Source organism: Aotus nancymaae, unplaced genomic scaffold, assembly GCF_030222135.1.
Source record: "Aotus nancymaae isolate 86718 unplaced genomic scaffold, 86718_ANA_hifiasm-v0.15.2.pri h1tg000002l, whole genome shotgun sequence".
NCBI classification, from domain to species: Eukaryota; Metazoa; Chordata; class Mammalia; order Primates; family Aotidae; genus Aotus; species Aotus nancymaae.
In genome coordinates, this window is record NW_026988413.1 from 64,951,617 (window position 1) to 64,974,847 (window position 23,231).

At 37.3% G+C, this 23,231-nt stretch overlaps 1 protein-coding gene across 3 annotated transcripts in view; it reads left to right on the top strand.

Moving 5' to 3' along the window:
• LOC105723316 (metabotropic glutamate receptor 3) overlaps positions 1 to 23,231 on the top strand; it is a 226,934-nt gene that overhangs the window by 116,893 nt on the left and 86,810 nt on the right. For all 3 annotated transcript variants that reach the window (XM_064375167.1, XM_012461246.2, XM_064375174.1), the window contains exon 2: positions 3,813 to 4,420. In XM_064375167.1, the coding sequence (XP_064231237.1) occupies positions 3,953 to 4,420 (468 nt within the window). In that variant the 5' untranslated portion in view covers positions 3,813 to 3,952. The remainder of the gene's footprint in view (positions 1 to 3,812; positions 4,421 to 23,231) is intronic.

Consider the following 23,231-nt stretch of genomic DNA (forward strand, 5'->3'; position numbering starts at 1 on the left):
TGGAATGTTATTTGACAGCAGGGATGATGTTTGTTTACAACTAAGGTATATATCCCGGGTATCCAGCTCATAGCCTAGCCTAGTGCACACATAGTAGGTGTTCAATAAATATTTCATAAGGGAATGCGTCTCTGAAGCTTTGAGATAGAATAATGTGCATGTTCCTTATTTAGTGTAATCCTGACCAAAAATTTAAGAAGTAAATGTAGGTCAGTTCAGGTCCACATCTCTTCTGGTTTCCTAGACACCAGTCTCAGTTGCAATATTCAAATACAAAGGCGGCATTTTTTCTTGCATAATACAAAGTCATTACTATATTTCTACCAGTTGGTTAACCATATGATCAAAGAGTGCAATAAGGGAAAAGCATCTGATGTGACCATGTAGGTAATAAAGGGAAAATATAATGCATTTCTCTTATTTAATTCCCGTTCCTCATGCCATAAAGGGTAAAGAGCCATGTGCAAACATAGATGTTTCTATATTCCTTCAAGAAACATTCATTGAATTCTACTATGTGAGAATCTAGACACACAAAGAGAAATAAAACACAGTCCTTATCTGTGAAACAGGTAGACTAATAGACACTGTTGCTTTCTTTATCATTTTTGTTCATATAATTTTCATCTCTTTAGGAATTAGGTGGCAGGCTCTGTTCATCTGTTCCTTCCCTATTTGAAGGACAGGACAAAGATCCAGTTTGGAAATGAGAGACTATTACTTTCCGTGTAATGCAACGTTTCTCATTTGAAGTCTGAGAGCCCTTTCCCAGCAGAGAATTAAGCTTTCCATAGACTATAAGGTAATCTTTACTCTTTGAGTAGCCAAACTTTCTTTACATTCAAAAGATGTCTACACCTTTTGCAAAGATATATGGTAAGCCCATTTTGATAGTCTTCTTTTAATTAGCTATGTTCTTTTACTAGGCACATAAAACAATTATTTTGTAGAGAAATGTCTGCATTTTTATCATTAGCGATAATGATCACAGTGTCTTTTGCCTTCCATGGCAGTTTTGCTTCAAAGGGAATTCCACATAAAGATTAAAGAAACCAGAAATTGATATGAAACAAAAAAAAAAATCTACCACAGTATCAACTTTTAAAAAAAATTATTATTATTAGACTTTCTGGTGCCCTGTGGCAGATCTCTCAGGGAGGCTCTGAGTTAATACTGAGCATTCCAATGGCTGCTGCCTCAGTGCTGAGATTCACACGTAAACAAACAAACAAAACAGTCCAGCTGACTGTGTAGCTCAGGAAAACAGCCCATCATTTGCTGCACGTGAAAAGAACAGAAAGCAAGTGGAAATCTAGGTTTTAAAGGGCACTGCTAATATGAAAAGAGAGAAATGTCAAAAATGTTGACGTAAACACTGGACTAGCTCCTGTCTTGCTTGTTTCATTGAGTTCTTTTCTTCCTTGGCACTTGAAAAATTCTCAATGCTGTGCCATTTCATTAATTCCCAATGAGCACATAAGAAAACAAACATAAATCAAGATAGCAATAGCAAATATTTCTTGAACAAACTACAACAGGAATATAGCGCCAGAAATCAACAATTTGATTGAGGAAGGGAGATAGGACAGAATACTTGGTCTTTCCTGGTAGTAACTGTTGCGTCTTAAATGATAAGTAGGTGTTTGCTGGAGAAATCAGTATAGAAGGACATTCTTGGCAAAAGGGAACGGCATGAGCAAAAGCAAGGGGTCATCAACATCTTGAACGTCTACTGAGTGTACATAGTTCAACAGCTTTAGAGCTAGCCAGGGACAAGATCATAAAGCACTGAGAAGAGATTTATAATGAGTTAATTCTTAAACCTGTGGGCAAAGGAAAGCCGGTATACATTGATAGAAGATAGGCTACACTGAATAGCAACTGAGACTGTGTATTAGAGTGTCTTGCTCAATGAGACATCATTCAAATTGCTAACATTTACGAATTTATCTGAAAGCACATGGGTGGTATGGCGTTTAGGCATCTTGATTGGGTCTTGGAACAGCTATGAGAGCCCTTCCTTCATAAAACCCTTCCAACACACAATCATTCTTGAAATTTGGAGAGCAGACAGGCATGCTCAACTGCACACAGATGGGCATACAGCTGCAACCTGTCAGAAAAATGCACTAGGAGCCCGATGTGGTCACATCCCTCACTTGACTCTGAAAATAATAAGCTCATCTGATCTAAGGGAATGGAAGGAAGCAAGCAGTGTAAATGTGCTGACCAAGTGTTTGTTCTATTGCTAGAAAGCTGAGTGCTAAAGAATTCAACAGCAGGTACATGGGTTCATGTGTGCAGGCAACTAGAGTGCTCCACTCCAAAGTTTTGGAAAGCTCCCTAGAAAGATCCCAGACTACTGTCAAAAACATGATCCTCACACCAAGGCTTTGCCTGATTCCCAGTAGATCCATCTGTCCTAGCCTAGGATGTAAAAAGATGCTTAATTTATGGAACTGTCCTAAGCTAGAGTCTACTGTGTTCATTCCAGCACTAGCATTCATTGTACTCCCCAAGATGTGAGGACCAAATGAGGAGTTGCTTCACTCTGGATAGGGGAGGCAGCCACCAGCAATCAGACTTGCCCCAACATCTGTAGTTGTACAGGTTATGCAATGATAAGTTGAGAAATCATGTACTTGTAAAGTGGGTATTTTTTCCTAATGCTCAAAACGGTGCCCTGGGGGGTGGTAGCAGCTCTCTACGAATTTATTGCTAGGGTCCTGCTACAAATTATAAGAGCTCAGCATAGGTGGGAATAAGGAATAAGTAGTAGCTTTAGGAAATGTTAAGTGGTTAGATTCTGCAGGGCTTAGTGGCTAATTGAAAGACGGTAGCAGGGAGTGAAGTGGGGAGGACTCTAGGGTGCAGGTCTCTGGCTTGAGAGCCTGGAAACAGAGAAGATCCACAGGTAGACCGTGAGGTGTCTGAGAGAGTGTGAGTAAAGCTGTTTAGCAGGCAGTTGACCTGAGAAGACTGGAGCTCATTTAAGTTTTAGCTGACACTATGAAAATAGATTAGTTGACCCAGGAAGGGGTAGTGGGAGGATGGGGGAAGGCAGCTGTTAAACAATGGAATTTGAGATGTTGTCAAGATGAAGCATGAGAACAGAAACCTAGGAAGTTGTAATAGGTAGAGAATAGTCAAGATTTCAATTAAGGTCAAGTAAAATGAGGACTACAGTGGTTTACAGTTTACTCAATTTAGAAACTAGTAGACAAGTAGCAGCTTTTTCCACAACTCCTTTGTTAGAGCAGTTGAGGCAGAATCTTAACCTGAGTGGGCCAGGAGAGTTCATCTATCAAGGGAAGGACAGAGACACAGTGGTAGAAATGCAGAAATGGCAACAGAGTTCATTGTGTTTTGTTGTGTTTTAAATGGAAAGGAGAAGAGTCCGTAAAAAAGGTTAGTTCACAAATGCAGCTGAAAGAGAAGGAATATAAACTCATATCCACGTTGCTGCCCTACCAAAAACAAAGTAAATGACTCAGTAGAGAGAGTACTGGACTTGGCTTTAGAAAGAAAAGAAAACTGGAGTCCAAACCCAACCTGCAATAAGTACACTTCATGAGGTCACCTCTCTGACACCCTGTGCCCAATTCTGTGAGATGGGACCACTAGGACCTACGTCATGGAGTGCATAAGGATGGGGTGAGAATACCCGTGGGAGAGTGCCCGGTGCAGTGGTGTACTGTGTGTGTAGCAAATGGTTTTCTGAGTCATCCCATTAAAGGTCTGATTGGGCATGATCGATGTAATCACTGTTGCTTTCTTTACCATTTTTGTTCATATAATTTTTATCTCTTTAGGAACGTGGTGACAGGCTCTACTAGTCTGTTCCTCCTTTATTTGAAGGACAGGCCAAAGATCCAGTTTGGAAATGAGAGAGGACTAGCATGACAGAGTGGCTTCACCATTGATATCTCCCAGAGGTACAGAAACAGGATTCATGAAGATGTTGACAAGACTCCAAGTTCTTACCTTAGCTTTGTTTTCAAAGGGATTTTTACTCTCTTTAGGGGACCATAACTTTCTAAGGAGAGAGATTAAAATAGAAGGTGACCTTGTTTTAGGGGGGCTATTTCCTATTAATGAAAAAGGCACTGGAACTGAAGAATGTGGGCGAATCAATGAAGATCGAGGGATCCAACGCCTGGAAGCCATGTTGTTTGCTATTGATGAAATCAACAAAGATGATTACTTGCTACCAGGAGTGAAGCTGGGTGTTCACATTTTGGATACATGTTCAAGGGATACTTATGCATTAGAGCAATCACTGGAGTTTGTCAGGGCATCTTTAACAAAAGTGGATGAAGCAGAGTATATGTGTCCTGATGGATCCTATGCCATCCAAGAAAACATCCCACTGCTCATTGCAGGTGTAATTGGTGGCTCTTACAGCAGTGTTTCCATACAGGTAAGATTGGCTAATTCTATTGCTAAAAGGCTGTGTCTCTTTACTTTTATGTTTTGGGGGAACAAAAGGAGAATATCGTAATGGCCTCATCAATGGATTATATCAACAATGCAATTATTAATTTTTCTGGTTATTTGATAATATAGGTTTGAACACAGAATATTTTTCTACCAATTAAAATTGTTTAGAAGCATATCGGGTAGCTATTACAACATTAAACACTTCCACAAAATTCAGTATTTCAAATAAGAATATTATTATTAGTTTACGAGTCTAAAGATCTGATGCTGTGAACTAATGGAGGCTGGGTTTCACTGAGGGTGGCTGTGCTCCAGACTGTCTCTTATCCTCCTCCTGGAATCAATCACCTAGCCCAGGAATGTTCCTCTCTGAGTGATGGCAAAGGTGCAAGAGAATGCAAACTCAGCTGCACAAAACTCTTTCAAGTTTCTGCTTGCTTCGCACCTGCTAACATTCCATTAGCCAAAGCAACTCACAGGGCTCAGCCCAGAATGAAGGAGCTGGTAAGTATGCCCTGCCCACGGGATGAGTGCTGCAGTTACAAAACAGAGTGTCAAGGTAAGATGAAATAATAATTTGAATCCATGGATATAATCAAACACAAGGAGGTATAATGTTTTCCCCACTTATTTTTACTAAGGCTTTTTTTTTGTTCAGAGATAAAATATAAATAATTTCTCAGGATATAAATCTAAAAATGTATGCAGAGGAGCTAGAGGATTACTACCATTAAAACAAAGGAAACATTTAGCACATAACTTAAACTAGATATAAAGCTTATAATTGGCTGTCATATACAAACTTTTCCAATCCTTAATTACAGGGTTGCCAAATATTATTGAAGTAAATAAGTGAGAAATCATCTAGCTAAACTTTGTCATTTTCCCAATCCCCAGAAAGATTGGTTTCATGAAAACTCCCACTGGTAGGTAGCACAAGAACTAGAACTCAGATAGATCTTTTGTACTTCCGTGCTCTTTTAACTACCCTATATGATATTTACATGTTACTTTACGTTTAGTATTTTTTCTGAGAGCACTAATGTCACAGTAATAAAAGTCCATGATTCTAAGAGTCATATACTTTGCCTACCACCAAATTACTACAGTCAAAGCCCCAAGCATTGAAAGAAACTATACTGCACTCATGTTGTCTTTTTATGTCACGAACCACTTAAATTGGCTATATTTGCATTGAAATAACCTTCTTTCTCTATCTCACATTTGTGGCATTTAAAATTCTAGGTATAGACTGGGTACAGTGGCTCACACCTGTAATCCCAGCACTTTGGGAGGCCAAGGCAGACAGATTACCCGAGGTAAAGAGTTTGAGATTAGCTTGGCCAACATGGTGAAACCCTGTGTTTACCAAAAATACAAAACAGCCAGGCATAGTGGTGCACACCTGTGTCCCAGCTACTTGGGAGGCTGAGGCAGGAGGATCACTTGAACATGGGGGGCAGAGGTTGCAGTGAGCCAAGATTGGGCCACAGCCATCTAGCCTGGGGTGACTGAGCGAGACTTCATCTCAAAAAAATTATAAATAGTAATAAATAAATAAATAAATACATACATACATATATAAAATAAAATTCTAGGTACAATTTTGTGTGGTTCTCTATTAGCTATTCCAAATTTATTTCTTTCTTCAGATTACACCATCATATTATAAGTAATTAGGATAACCGGTTTTATATAAACATCCTTAGATTTCACTAGATGGAGAGAAAATATTGCACATATGAAAGGACATTATGTTAATTTTGCCACTTTTTCTATACTTGGACCAGGAGAGATGAAAATTGCCATTTTATTTGAGAAAAGAAAACATATATATATACACATATATATATAAAGTATGACAGATTTCATATATGTATATATATAGTCTGTCATACTTCAATCATAATTTCACCAGATGAATGCCAGTCATTTCACAAATTTATATTATACCCAATATTACCAATAGTAAGGGCTTATATATATGAGCTTTTTCTCACCTTAGTTTCTCCTAGTGCAATAAATGGTACTCTATAGCAGATGTGTAAATCTCTCATTTATCCAAACTAACTGAGAAACTGTGCCTTGCAAAAGGCCTTTTCACAATCGAATTGTACTCTTTTACTACCTATGTACTGCTTGAAAGAAGTCAGACTAGTTCAGAGGAAAAACTGCGGGCCACGAAAACCCTGTACTACTTAGTTCTTTAGAGCAGAAGGCCATTTTTACTCATTGAAGGACCTACCTGATTATTTCATTTATCTTGTCAATATCACCATAAAGTCACAAATGCTGATAAGGTTCTTATCTCCACAGTATAAATGAAAAAACCAAAACTATAATGCTAGGATGGAAAGAGTACAGATTTTGGCATCAGAAAGACCTGGGTTTGAATTCCACCTCCACCGTTTACTGGTTAAACTGTAAAATGAAGAAAATAACATCTACCTCAAAAAGTTGGTGAGAGGATAAATTAAGAAAATCTGTGGGAAATGCCTCACCAAAAACTGACAGATTCAATAAATGGTAACTTTATGTCCCTAAAATTATAGGAAAGGTCAGTGGAAAGCCAGTGCCTGAAGCCAATTCTGTGGCCTTCTCTGGTGGCCAAACGGTCCCATGAAGTCATTGCTAGTTTTCCACATGGGGAATCAGCAAGTCAGTGTGTATTAAGCTCCTACTGTGTGCACTGTACTATGACAGGAGTTAGAGAGAACACTAAAGTCAGATAGAACACAGACCTGATCTCAAGAAACTTAAAATCTGGCTAAGGGTACAATGTTCTCTGAAATAACAGTAACCATAATTCTGAATATCTTCCTGTAGCTCACAAAGTAAGAAATGACCTTTAGAAAGGTTTGAGGATGAGTAAGAATGAAGGTTGCATTGCAGAAAGGCTAACAGGGTGACACTGTAAATGAGATGCTGGATCTGAGGAGGTCAATCAGAAAATTGTGGGAGATGTCATGTATAAGGAGATAATAACCTTGACATGAGTAAGAAGGGACAGGAGAGAGGGCTCCATTCCCTCTTCCATGGCTCCCGCGTTTCCTGACTACTCAGACTCTTATTAGGCCACAGACTCATCTGGACCAAGTCAAGACAGGAGCTGGAGCAATTAGTCTATATACCAATCCCCAGGCACCCTTCCAAGGAAGCCTTCCATACAGGGTCTTGTGTTCAGCTAGGCATCATGAATCATAAGAGATGTTAGGCAGCTGTTCCATAGTAATAATTAAAGTATATTATTCATTTGAAACATATATGTCCCTTAATAAGAATTCTAAAAAACATAGTCAATGGTAATCCAAAGCCATAAATTCCTAATGGTGAATTTAAGATCATCTTGTACACTAATGAGGGAAACAGTTTTAGAGAGAGGATCTCTCTGGGTACCTCTCATACTCACACGATCCTGCTCCTGTGACCGATTCTGGTCATACACCTGGTGTGTGGTAACCGTGGTGACAGTGTGCAGCCTGTAGCATTGCCATCCATTTTTAACTACTTTTGACTTCCTGCATATGTACTGAAAATTGTCTTTTCTTGAACCGAACGAGGACAAAAAAGAGGGTGGAAGGAATAAATGAGTATGAACCTGTCACATAATTTTTAAAATTCCTATTGTCTAATTATAACACCCAGTCCCAAACCAGAGCCCAGGGTTTTCCGTTACACAATTGCCTGTTGAGAACTTTAGAGAATGACACCATTTGTGCATCTTCCCTTTTGTGGTTGGGGCAGTTTAGACACTGCAATCTTCCCATTAGGGCCTGGATTCCTTTCTCTGCTGCATTGCTTCAGGAGGTGCTTTCCCTCCGGCTTCCTCTTCTTTTCTTTTCTTCTCACTGAAGGAGAGAAATTCTTCCGGAAGGCAGCATAGGAGCTATCCCCTGCTGCGGTAGTTCATACCATAGGCAGTGTTTGCTATAGGAAAACTGCACGGAGGGGAATTCCTAATGACTTGCTGGGTTAAGCTGTATCACTACTGATGAAGAAACTGGATAATTATTTTCCCAACACTCTTATTAAGTACAACAAGCCAGTCTGCGGTGGTCTCTTTTATAAAACAACAGTATTGATTTCTTAATTCAGTAATCAATGAAAGCTAACATCAAAATCCTTCTATATTAGCAAATATATGTGGGAGTCGATTCACCCTCCCTGGTGAGTAAGTTTCTTTCAAAGCATTTTTAAGACTGTATCCTGCTCTTCTCCATAAGCCTGCAATCCACCCACTTCAGGGAAAATAGTATTTATTCAAGAAGAGAATCAAGTTGGTTGCCTTTAGCTAGGCGATTCTCGACATGGTACTTGTTTTGAAACAATGATGATGTTTGTGCTTTTCAAATAGACTGTAGTCAACTGCTAAGTTGTTCAATCAAAAATGTTCCGTGAAATGACTCTCATTCTTTCCAGAGAACACATCATTTCTTCAGTCTTTCTTGCCTAGATGGAGAAAATTTTAATTAGAACATAGCAAGTATAAGTTCACCCAGTTATTGTTTTATCCCTGAGTGTTAAAGTGACTTCAGGAACAAATAAAGATTTGGCTTAGATGGCATGTAAAAGTTAAGCTCATAGAAAGGGTGGAAGAGAGCCTTGAAAGGACTTTCCTATCTCTTTCCCATCCCTAGCACAGTCAGACCCTTTTCCAGAATTTCTAGCACTATCCATATCCCAGGAACACTCTGACTCAGGAGATGGCTATAGTTTATCATGACAGGACATGCATTGTTCACACTGTATCCCTGAGAAGACTAACTCCCAAAATTAAATCTCTTGTAATAAATGTCACAGGTTTTAGCTATATGGGGTAGAGGGAAGAGCATATAAAGACATCACTCTATTATACCTCCTCCAGTCAACTCCACAGTGCTCAAGTGGACCACCACTGGTCAATTTGTATTAAGCATTGAGTTCTTTCAATAATTCATTCCTCCTTTAAATTCAAATATCTCGAGGAAAAGTCACACATTAATTGCCAGTTTTCTTATAGGCGCATAGGAAAAAGAGTTGCAGAACTGGGGAGTGCAATAGCCTTCACACAGTTAGCTGTCTCCAAGTATCTGATAGATTGCTGAATGGAAACAGGTACATTCTCTCTGTGGACAAACGTGTTGACTCTAGAGCAGAGTTTCTCAACCTTGGCACTATTGCAGTTTTAGGCGAGATATAGGGCTGTCCTGTACATAGTAAAATGTTTGGTAGCATCACTGGCCTCTACCTATGAGATGCCACCAGCACCCCAAGCTTTGACATCTAAATGTATGTTTCCATACATTGGCAAGTTACAAAATTATCCTCTTTCCTCACTGAGAATCACTGATCTAGAATGAGATATATTTAGAGCCAACATAAGGAAGAGTTCTTAAAAAGGAAATAGCCTGGAAGGAGAGAGGTTGAAGGAAGTGAGTCCTCTGTTTCTGGAGTTATTCAAGCAAAGTTACTGAAGAGACTGCAGCCACATATTAGTATTTGAAGTATATGGCATTTAAGGGCATTTTTAATGTTATAATTATATGTTACTCCATGAAAATACTCTACTATTAGGGTTTAAGTGATTGCAAAGAAAGTATTTCAAACATAGAGCAGAAACATTAAATAATGGGCTCTTTCATATTAAGATCACTTTGAAGCAGAAGTCCAGTCAATTGTTATTTCACTTGATTGTATTAGTATTTTTGTGAAAGTCATGAATTATCTTATTTACGTATACATTATAACTAGGGTTCTCATATAAAATCATTTTTTATCAGAAAATAAGCATTTATCAAGCATGTGTATGTTAGACACAGCAGGAACATTATTGTATAGAACATTATTATGTAGTCTTGACAAGGAATAGAGAGAACATAAAATAAAATTTTTACATAGTAGACATCTTACGAGCTTCTGAGGGATGTAGAATCAAATTGAAACGTGTACTTCTTACCCCTTTAATTTCCAATTAAATCTGCTATTCCTTTTTACCAATAAAGATGGATTTACATCTTAAAAATATATATGTGTAAGAAGTACACATAAAACAGGCGCAAATGTAAAATCTGAGTATCAGTTGACAATATAAGTACTGGGAGATCAGAAGAAAAACAGAATGAGCAGAAAGGAATGGGATTGAACAGGAGAAAGACTTCTAGATAGACATAAACAGAAAGCCTGCCTTTGATGCCTTCCTGGAAAGTTGCTTTCTTATAATCTACAGGATGGTATCTGCACAGTCTTTCATATATGAAGGAACATAGTGTTTCTTCCACCTAGAATGCAATGTCCTTTAGCTGTCTGTATGCCTTGCCAAATCCTACTTTCCCAGTCCTCCCCTCAAACCCTATCTCTGTGAGAACCCTTTCCTAAGCACTACTTCATAAACATGCACATCCATTACTAAGTAAATATAATTTGTAATTTGCATATTTATTTTTCCATGAACTATAAGCCACTTGAGTTTAAGAACCATGTCTTTTTGTCTTTATATTATTGATACCTAGAATAATGTCTCAACCAGGTAGAAAGTAAGCCTTTTTAAATGAATTGAAAGACTTGATTATCTACTTACAATTGATAAGAACTGAAAGGTGGTAACCTGTTATACTTCCAGAAGGGTGAAAAGCTTTACAGGAATCTTGGATTAAGGGTCACAATCATGACCCAGCTATTCTAGATCAGCCTGGATGCTCATAAATGAGAAATAAGTGTTTTCCTGCAGTGGAAGACTGGGTTAGATAGACAATGTTGCAAGGGAAGCATGTGGGACAAAATTGCCCCCATCTTTCTCACCTCCATTCTTTACACATGTGCCACAGATGCCTTGATTTGACAGCAGCAATAGGGGTTCCATTTCAATTGTCCTTAGACCAACTGTTCCAAAGACTATCCAAGTTTCAACACAACTAGACAGTCAGGGCCATTTCGAATGTTAGAGCCTGTCCCCAATATAGCTGTATGCAGTCTCTCCACAGGAAGAATATGCAGACAGCCTTTTTATGCCAGATACTGTGCTCGTAGCTAATGCAAAGGCAGAGAGAACATCATCCTATCCTCAAGAAAAGCACAGCGATAATATTAGAAATCCATTCACTGCTCTATCACCAGTGTCTCTATCACTAAAATAGTACAAATGATAGTTGCATTTAGGGAATTTAATACTGCAAATACAATGATCATAGCAGGGATACGTTGTAAGTGTACATTTTTAGTGTGCCTTTCTTGAAAAAATTACAACACAGTGATTAAAATTCTGTGCCGTCTGACGAGGATTTACTTAGCCCCTCATTGTCTCTTTACTCATATCTAACATTGAGACTTTTTTTATGATTTCAACTTTTATTTTCAATTCGAGGGTCACATATGTAGGTTTGTTACATAGGTATATTGTGTGCTGCTGAGGTTTGTGGTACAAATGATCCTGTCACCCAGATAGTGAACACGGTATCCAGTGGGTAGCTTTTCAGCCCTTGAACCCCTCCCTACCTTCTCCCCCTAGTAGTTCCCAGTGTCTACTGCTGCCATCTTTATGCACATGTGTACCCAATAACATGGGGATATAAGTAGTACCTCTCTCATTGGGTTATCATGGGAGTTAAATAAGAAAATACATGAAAAGCGAGAACATGGTGCCGTGTATACTTAGCAGCCAACATTTTAGTAGATATTATTATCCATTATATTCTATTTACGTATTTGTTTATTTATTCATCTGTTCATTTATTTTACTTTCAAAATCTCCAGCCCAAAAGGAACAGTTTCAAGAGGAATTGAGACTCATAGAGGTCACATACCAAGTTCAAGTTTCTATCACTTTACAAGTAGTGGAATCAACATGAGAATCCAGATCACTCGCCTCCCACACCAACCACCCCCTCACACAGTCTAAGCTGCAGAAAAACCCAACTCGAAAGTTATCTCAGGCAGAATCTTTTTATTTATTTCCTTCCCAGACTTTTCATTCTAAAGCAATCTCACAAAGCTGATTGTTTCGAAACCTCCCTCCATTGCTCCTGCTTCACTTCCTCCAAGAAAGTGCAGTGCTGTTCAAGGACTTTATCACAGGGAAGGAGGCACCAGCAATAGCAATTAAAAATGCTTCCGTTAGCATTGCTTCATTGTAGAAATTTCTCATCAGAGGTAATTATCCGATATGTTATTATTTTTTCTCTTTGCATTGGGGTTAATTTGTTTTTTAATTAATTCTCCTTCCGTCATGTGTTTATTTGAAAACTAGTGAAAGATAAGAAGTTGCCATCAGAACCACTGTTCACAGGGCAATAGGATGGCTCATGCTGGGAACCAGGCTTACATTGCAGGTCAGGCGTCTATGATGGAGGTCATGCAATGAAAAGCCAAGAAAACAGACATTCCTAAAATAGCAGCAGTATTTTATGCCATTATTATAGATTAATAGGTAAACCAATTGAAATAGGACTCTTGAAACTTTTGGTTAAACCTACAATATTTTGCCTTAATGACACACAGTTCTCTTTCCAAATTACCATTAAATATGTACGTTTTTCATGGATTGATGTGTACAAGTTTAGTATTTCAATATGGAAAGAGTAACTGTTAGCAGTTTATAATAATGAAGATTCATTGATTTAATGTAATAGAAGTGCGGCTACGGATCTATGGAAAATGCAGTTGAAAACTCACAGGTTACCTTTCTAAATAGCGGACTTTGGGAATTTAAGAATAGTGCTCCAAAACACCTGCAGTTAAACTCCAAACAAACAATACTTCAGGAGGTTTATCAGTGGGACTGTGAACACTGAAAGTGTAGTGTCACTATTTTTGACACCACCACCTGGTATATTGTGGAAATTCTTCTGTTACTAGTAACAAAGTTTTAATTCTTGCCAACACTTTGGCTTCACATTCCAATAAAATGAACTGCAATACACGGGAGAATTCAATAGAACCAACACCTTTAAAAATTGTATTTTAAACGTAGACCAGATTTCCTTGCCAAGTGGTCAGAATGGCAAAGCGTCTTGAGAGATTTGCCATCACTTAATAGGGTTGAATTTTCAGGGTGTTTATCCAAGGGACTAGTTGTTTTTTCCCAGGCACTGTGCCTCCAATTTGGGTAGATGCCATAAGGTTCACAAATGAGGCTTCATAGAATGCAAACCAGGCAATTAAGCTTTTCCAATATGGAAAAGAGATGTGGTTGAAGAAATGATCTAAAATTTGTTCAGAATTTCTCAATAAAAAAGTAACTTCCATCTACACAAAAATATACATATGTATTAAGTACATATTACCTAAGTTTACAAAGTAGTTTTAAGAAATATCATTTATACAAGATTTAAAGAAATGTAACATCAAACAATATACCCACATAACAAATCTGTACATGTTTCACCTTGATCTAAAATTAAATTAAATTAAAAAGTAAAGGAATGTAATAGTAAATGCAGGTTGGTACCATCCAGAAAATTTCAACTGCTACCAATGGTTATTTAACTGACTCTCAGCTCTTGTTTTTATATTAAAGAAAGCTTTTGTGTTATCTTTTCTAAGATGCTTCCAGGAATTTGAATATTCTTCATGTTTTCTAGAGACCTTTCTCCAACAACCATTATTATTTATGACCTGCTTTTTTCCAGGAAGGATTCAAGGTGACTTCTAATGACACAAAGAGGAAAACAAATAAAAACATAAGTACTTGAGTAATTATTTGAGTAATTACAACCAATGAAATCAAATAGTTTTAAGTAGGCTCCATTTGTTTTAAAGCTCCAATATTTATATTTATATTATCAACTTACTCAGCATTATTGAGATGACATGGTCCCTAGCTTTCAAGAACCCACAGCCTAGGTCAAAATGAGTACTTCGTTCATCTGATTGCCCTTCCCTGACTCTTTCAAGTTGGATATCATCCACTACGCCTTTTTAAAACATAACTTTGGTCATGTCATTTCCTTAATAAAAAACTTTAATAGCTTTTTATCTCTTAAAGTATAAGGTTCAAAATACCTATAATTGCATATAAAGTACTTAGTAGTATCACCACAATCCCTCTATGCTTCTTTACCTTCTAGTAATCCCTATGAGGCACTGGGTATCCTGATAATAGGGAACTATCTGATACTATTAAAGCAAATATGCACTTTCCCATCTCTGTACTTGTGTTCTCTCCTCTATGTAAAAACCTTCTTTCTTCTTTCTCTTCCTGGAAAACTTCCGCTTATTTTTCAATATCAAGTCTATATGTGACCTCTACATGGAGGTCTGTGATGACTCATCTGAGTATAATTAGTTGCTCTTCACCTGTGTTTTTGTATACATACATATCTTAAAATTTTATTGTTAGCCATGTTTCTTGGTCTCCCATCAAATTACAACTTCCTGGAGCACTGTTGGGGTACATTGCTCATCCAGAAAAAAAAAAAAACCAACTAGATTTTAGAATAGTGCCTGTATAATCAGCATCAATCAGAGTTTGCCAAATGAGTGACCGCTGAATTAGCCGCTATCATTCCTCTCTATTGCTTCTTGAGCATTTACTATGTGCTCATCAGTGAGTTAAGTGCTTCATATGTTTTCATTTAATCTTTACTTAACTTCATAAACCATGGATTACTATCATTTCCTTCTGGCAGATACAGACATTGCCGCTTAAGGAGTTAAAATAACTAGCCGAAGGTCACACAGCTAGCGAGAGAAGGAGCTGCGATTCCAGTGCTGGCCTGTCTGATTCCAACCCTGTGCAGTTTTGCTTCTTTTGCTTCAATACTATTTGCTTCTATGTGTCTGACAGTTCTGTTGACATAGACAGTAGTTAACAAGTAAACCATAAATAACACAATTCTGTTTGGTATAATATGGTGAATATACCTTTGCCCTAAATTATTGCCCCAACACCTCAAAATAAATGATAACCATTTAAAGAAATATTAAGCTATAGCCGTCAGCTCTACCCAACAGCTTTTGTCCTTTGGTTAACAACCAACAAGATTGGCATGCCTTTTATTATTGATAAGGCTATATTTCTCTTTATTGTTATATAAGGGACCACAGAAAAATAACAGGTTTGTTCGACTTGTGGCTCTGTTAAACCTTCAAGAGACATTGTCAAAAATCAATATCTGCCTCACTGAAGGATGTGTTTCTAACAGGTCTTTTGATGTCAAGTCACCCTGGAAGTCATGCTTTTTCAGGTGTTGCTGGCAAACACGAATGCGCTTGACACCAGATATGACATAGACTTTTTGATCCTGTTGTTAGGAACTGGAACCTGAACCACTTCACTTCTGTGATTTCTCCTGAAAACTAATGCATGGGGGGAAAGGGAAGCAAAGAGCGGATGCAGACTAATTCAGTGGGCAAAATACCTTCTCATTTGTCTCGTAAGTACCTGCTAAATCTGATGGAAAGAAAGTTATTCCTGAGACAGTTCCTTGTTAGTAAGGGAACAAGCTAGGCACTTGAACGTGGAGCAGCATTGTGATGGTGAGAAACATGACATCTCTTATAATACCAGTCTCCTGAAATGATATGATTCGAGGAATCCTTTGTGGTCTTCATATCATTTCAGCCTAAATGATGAGCTATGAAAACGCCAGAATGAACAACCTTACCATTTAATAAGTCCTTCAGTTTCAAATGAAGAAAATGAAAGTGTCTGAAAATCTTGGTTACAAACCACAGGAGTTGAGTGCAATGATTTCCAGGAAGATCTGGAAAGGAAAGCAGGATGACTTTGAGCCAGTTTTGAAGGTTTCCATTATGATTAAGGAGTCCTTTGTTTGGAATGTCCATGTGAAATCACTGGGACTGAGCCACATTGTTGAATGGCAATGACCAATATGGATCTTTGACCCAAGTGTTTCGGGGGCCCATGGCACATAAGAATTGTTGACTTCTTCAGATTATACTGCAGACACTGGTATTTGCTATACTTCATCATATGATTTCTTAAATCAACATTAATTCCTGGTCTTCGGACATGGGCATCACTTATTTTCATGCAAAATGTTCCCAGATGTGCTACAGGTAATGTGGCCAAAAATGAAACAAAACAAAACAAAAAGGTTTACTAATCTTTTACTAATCTTTTAGCAATAACAATACAATTGGCATCCTTTACAGGCAGATAACACTTATGATGTGAACAGCTTGAATTCCTCAGGCAGTTTTCTCAACTATATGCCACCTCCAGTTCCAGTTTAAAATACAAGCCAATCTGGGATTTTGTGCAGCTAATAGTGCAACTTGAATAAGCTGAATAGGAGGGGCACTGAGGTCTCTAAACATCACAACTTCTAGAGCTTGTTTTATGGAATAACCTGGGATATGAGGTAGCAGATGGTTCAAAGTTCAGTAACTCAATGGTTCTCTTCCAGGCACATATATAAGTATTTAATTAAAAGAACTAAACAAAACATTCAGTGCTACATGTGTGACAAAGCAATTAAAGGTGTAGACTTATTCTTAGAAAACTGCGCCAAAGAGATATGTGATGAGCAGAGAATACAAAGGCAAATCCATGAAGGTTATTATCAAGTCTCCTGATCCCAGGAGAGTAGCAATGGTTTATGTTTTAAATGTATATAGTTCAGCTCTGTAAATAACATTCTTCTTGAAAGTGGGCATTTGATCCCTCTTTGCCATCTGGAATTTTTGTAGCTAAGCATAAATCCTCATAAAAACTATTTACTATTGTTTCTTTTCATGTATTAGCACAAACTCAGAAGCCAATAACTGTAAAACTTTTGAAAATAATTCCCATGGTAAAAAATCACTTTAGTGGGAAACTTATTTCTTTCAGATTCTACATGTGCACAGGCTTTTTGTCTTCTGTTGAAAAAGATTATTTGGCATTGTGTCAGCATGGAAGGCACAAAGCTCTGTTTGAAATTGATACATCATATATATCCTGAATAGAAACAGTGAACAAGGAACTGATGTGGGGGCTCACAAGTGACTGACATTTTCCAGTTCATGTTCTCTTTTTTTTATGACATGAAAAGAACATAGTAAACTGCCTGAGGTCTTTCTCATAGCTCATATTTTTTTTGCTCCCATGATCACAGCACCTTTCATGATAAACAATGAACAGCATGTGATAAATCAACACACAGAAATAGAAGGAAACTACGTTGTGTAATAAAAGCCATATATTAAAAATATACAGTTAATGTCATACTCAGTGGTAAAAGAGTGAAAGTTAATAATCAACATACTATTGGAAGTTCCAACCCCCAGTACCTTAGAATGTGACTTTATTGAAAAATGGTGTCATTGTTATGTACTTAGGTTAGGATGAGGTCATATTGAAGTAGGGTAAGTCCCTACTTCAATATGACTGGTATTCTTATACAAAAGCGAAATTTGGATACACATACACACATACACATACACACACACACACACACACACACTCACTCATCACTGAAATAAAGCATGGCACCTGGGATCCTAAAAAGAAGGCTCTATGGCTTGTTAGAAAGTGTCAGGAGAAATAAAACTCCCAAATAAATTATTATTTAACTCAAAATTCCCATCAGTGAATGAGTATGGCTTGGAGGCCTACCATAGCATCACTCCACAACTGTCTATTGATTGTGGGAAAAATAAAGTTTTAAACACTCCCAAAGCAAGAATAAGTGAGCAAGTGGTGTGAGTTGATTCCTGAGGGTCTAAACCAATTCCATGTCTTATGTGTCATCTCATTTTAATAAAAAATGCATATGATTAGTTAAGGATCCACATTGCACAGTAAAATTATTTATCAGTCATATTTCAGAATGACTTCATATTGCCTGCTGGTGGCCAGCTTCCCCCCAATGTGTGCACATGCACATGCGTGCACACACAAATACACACACACAAACCAATCAATATAATTAGAAAAGGTTACATAGTAGAACAGCAAAATATCAATTCACTTATCAATCCATTTAACAAATATTATGAAGCACCTCTATCCTCTGTGAGGCATTGAGAATTCAGAGATTAACAAGAGGTCTCACTCCAGTGGAGAATTTAGTGAATAATCTAAAAACCATCACATATTTTTATTAGTACCATTAGAGAAACACAAGAAGGAATGGAAGAGGCTCAGAGAATGGGCACAGAAGTCATTCTGAAGTGAGGTATTAAGAATGGTTCCTTAGAGAAGGAGCCCTTGAATGGATTAGCTGAGCAGACAAGTGGTAAAGGTCATTCTAGACAGAAGGAACATCATGGTAAGTCAGAGATTCACCATAAAGTTGAGTTCATTTGTAAGGAAAAATATTGGGAAAATGGTGGCATATGTTTAACAACATTTAACAATGGTTTGTTGGACAACTACTGCAGGTAAAGCCCATTCTAAATTATACCAGCTTACAACAATGGGAAAAAGACAAAAATACTAATATTAGAACATCGCATCTGCTGGCAAACATAATCATATCTGACCAAGTCCAGCATTTCTTCTTGAGCAAAAATAGTCACATCTGTGACTTGATAGTCTGCAATGAAAACATTGCACACCTAAGTCCTGGATAATTTCAAACCACCAAGAAAATGGGTATTTCATAGTATTTGAATATTGAAAATAAAATGACAGTACATGCTACACATGGAAAGAGCTTCTGCTAAACATCACTTACCTGCATGCAGCCTCTCAGACCCTAGGAACTAGTTAATTCTGCTATAAGGTCATTGTGTTTCTCACATAAATCACAAAACCAAATATGACACTGATGTTTACAGCTTCAAGCTTTCATCCTCCCCATGGAAATTTCCCAGTAGATGCTTAGACTATCATTGTTATCTCTGTCAATGGTCAGTCAGTCAACAAATGTTATGGAGTCACCACAAAGTATAGACTGACAAATGAAAAAGTACACTTTTGATAACAAGGAATGATTGGTCATAGTCCTTAAATAAAGGAGTTTATGGCTTCAGAACAAAAGCAGACAATCTTTAAAACTGGAAATATATCATTGCATCATTATAATGAGAGGAGTCCATTACAAGCTTGGATTACAGAATGGACTGAATAAATATGGCAAAAGTGAATATAGTGACTGGTCCCGGAATCCCTACCACTTACGGGTTCTTTGGTAAGATCTCTCCCTATGTACTCTTTGCCTTAGTGACTCAATCTATAAAATGAGATATGGTAGTATCTATTTCATAAGAATACCGTGAGGGTTAAATGAGAAAAGACATCTACAACAATCAGAACAGTAGCTGGCACAAAAAAATTAGGACTATTGAAAATACTAGGGACCTTTAAAAGCTTTCCCCAAAAAAGGTAGTCTGAAAACAGTAACTTAGAGAATAGGAAAACTGTAATCGCTCTTCCTTGAGCACTTTTGAGAAATTCTGAATTGGAATCTAAACAGAATAAACCACTTAATAATCCTTCTTTGATTTTATCCACTCAGATTTCTGGCACATGCTGAACTGCAATATTCAATTTTGCATTTATAATTTCATTTTTTCTAGTATTTTCTTCTTTCTTCACCTGAGTAGTTTTAACTTAAATTCAGCAATTTACATCTTGTTCTGTATAGTATCACCTTGTTTCCAGAGAGGGAACCTAGTCCTCAGAGAAAATCAAGAGACTAAGCTCTAATCTTAGCCTTTCTGCCTATTGGTTGCTAAATTTTGAAAAGTCACTTCACCCTGTGAGCTTCTGTGTCTTTACCTATAAAACAAAAGATTTAGATCATCTTCATGGCTTCTTTCACCTTTACAATGTAAGGATCTTACTGCTTATTTTACTTTTTTCAATGGTATTAATACAAATTTAATTTTATTTAGCCACTATATATAGACTTTCTTCCAAGCTGCTGTCTTTGAGTATATTTAAGTATATTATCCAACCCCTATCACTTTCTCTTTCCCACAAGAGTCCAAGTAACGTCACCAGTAATTTACTGAAGTCATAGCCCTCGAGGTTGCAACTCTTCCTTATCTAATGTTGAAAAGATGGCTCCTGGTAAAATTCCCTCTTATTAAACCCATGCTGATTCCTCGTAAATTTCCTTGTTCAGTTCTAAGTGTTTCCATGCTCTCTGTTAGCAACTTTGTTCTAGAAGATTACCAAAGCACATCATGCTTATTTATTTATATTTCTTCTTGATTTATATATCCTGAATTTGTCCTTCCTCCTCCCTTTTCACCCTGTGAGAGTCTTCCCATTATGTGTTTTTCAAATACTATTGATAGTAAATTCATAAAATAAACTGAAATTTCTTCCAGCACTCATTAATGGGGACATACTCCATTCATAAGATTACAGGCTTTTTTTTTTTTTTGTATTCTCTCCTACTTTTGTGTGTGGTAACCTTTCCATATTATTTGTACTACCATTTCCATGTTAGAAACCATTCTCAATGGAGAGAATGAGAAAGCAAGAGAGATGGAGCAGCATCTTTCTTTTATTTATGTAGAACCAACTTTCCTATGCGATGATTCTATATCTTCCTGCCACAACTTCTCCTGAAACATAATTTTAAAACAAAACAGTAGCAACAACAAAAATCTCTTTGCTGCATTTTCATATTCTGTGCTTTAGTGTCCCTTATTTTTATAGGCTCGTGTTAATCATTTATGTTGTATATGGGGATGCCCCCAACATACATACAGACAGCACCCATTCTGTGTTGCTAGTTCATCTAAAACCAAAATCCCCCAAGTACAGCCTAGCACCCAGTGGATTCTTTATAGAGTTTCCATCTTCTCTTTCTTCTTGAGACTATTCTGTATTGTATGAATTATTTTTCAAGGCCTCCTGTATTCCATTTTAGAGTCTTAGTTTATGTGAAACAAATCTCTACTTTTAAAATATTTTTTCCAAAGCATATATAACTATATCCTGCTTTTCCTTCCTCCACTCTATCTAATAATAACATAATTGGGTAACTTTCTTCCAAAATTTTACATTACTTCTACATTCTAAAACAATTTTTCTTTTATCATTCAAAAACGATGTCCAATGTAGGAGTTCCTTTATTTCTTCATGCTTTCTCAGGGAAACCATATGGCCAGTAAAGTAAGTCAAGAATATTTCCGATACCCAGCTTTTGGCAAATGAGACAGGCATCCAGTTAACAACTACCTGGATGTTCCCCAACCCTAGTTTTAAATTTATGTTAAAAAGAAGGTTCCTGCTAACAGCAACTAGGCAATCTATGGTGTATCTCATAACATTGCTTCTGTTCCTCTTTCACTTTCCACCTGGATGCCTTTCTGTGTTTGAAGCCTCAGGTTTATAGTCACACAATAGAGGGTATGACTCTACTGTGAGGGGCTAGCCATGGTACTAGAAGTCAAAACACTTTGATTTTGCCCATACGTTTTAACCATATGACTATGAACACGTTTCCTCACCTAGCAAAACTGTTTTGCATTTCTAAAATAGAGATGGTAATATCCACCATAAAAGGCTTTTGTGAATCCAACAAAAGAAAAGAATGTTTGTTTGTGTGTGAGTGTGTGTGTGTATGTGTGTGTGTGTGTATGTGTACACAGTACATTGGTACACGGTTTTACAAAAGAACAAACATATTTTTTAAATGAATAAACCAAACTAACATTCTTCCGTACAAATAAGGCTGGAGTGGATGAGAAAGATAAAGGAAAGGGACTTATAATCTACTGCCTCCCATGGTGTTTACTTTTAAGCATTTTAACCCTTATAATCTAAAGAAACTAATTTTAAAAGGAGCAGCTCACTCTGGTAAAATTACTTCAACACTTCACTCCATGATTCATTTGTGTTACATGTGTTTCTAATGTAACTCTGAATATCATAAGTCTAACTGCATTATCACCCCATGTTATCCAATATAGGTGATACAATTGAGATAATACTTACTGTGTTCCATTCTCATGTTTCAACTCGCCAAATGTGCCTCCTTTCTCTACAGTCAGTTGTGGTCTCCTCATTAAACACACACACACATACACACACAGACACACACACACAGAGAGAACATAAAATTATTCTTGAAATGATAGCAATGATTGCTATCTGGCACAGACTTCCCCAAAGCTACAGCTCACTCTGCCCCTTTCCAATGCAGAGAATCTTTTCCACATTGCTGTTATTCTATGGCTAGTTCATTCTCTTGCACAGCCTGCCTTGATTGTAAATTATTCTCATACGTCCTGGAGAGGTAGACATGAAGCCTATCATTAAAAATCGAGAACTTTTGTTTAGCAGCTTCTCATTACTCCTACCCCTCTGGGAGAAGAAATTTCAGCAGTTTAGGATTGCTTCACTATGATTCCTAGCTGCCAGATAATAATGTCCAGATATTTTTTAGATTCTTTTATTCTGTCTACCTGATGGGTTCAGGTCCTGATGAATATAACTTGAAGATGAGGAAATTATTGTACCAAGAAATGATGGTGTATCCAGTGCTAGCCAGAAACTTCATAACAAAGTCAAGCCTATGCACAAACAGGGCTCCTATCACCAAGTCTTCTATAGTGGTACATAAATCCAATGGAAGCCAGGCACTTACTCTAGAAGTAATGACAGTACCTGTTCGGTGACACTTGCCATTTCAATCAGGCTGAGTGAAGCAATATTCCTATGCCTAAATAAGTCAGTACAGGCCAGAGTCTCAGAGTCCTGAAAAAAAAAAAAAAGATAAATAATATATTAGCCTTTACCGCTTCATCCACCCATTCACCTCCATTCTCCTGAATTCAAGAATACTAAATGCAAGAAAGATTTGGGATTTTAAGTTTGCATTATATTGTGTGTTAAGCCCAGGATTTCTAGCTGTTTTATTTGTGGTTGAGAGGTAGCAGGATTGGAAAACATATAGAAAATATTTGTG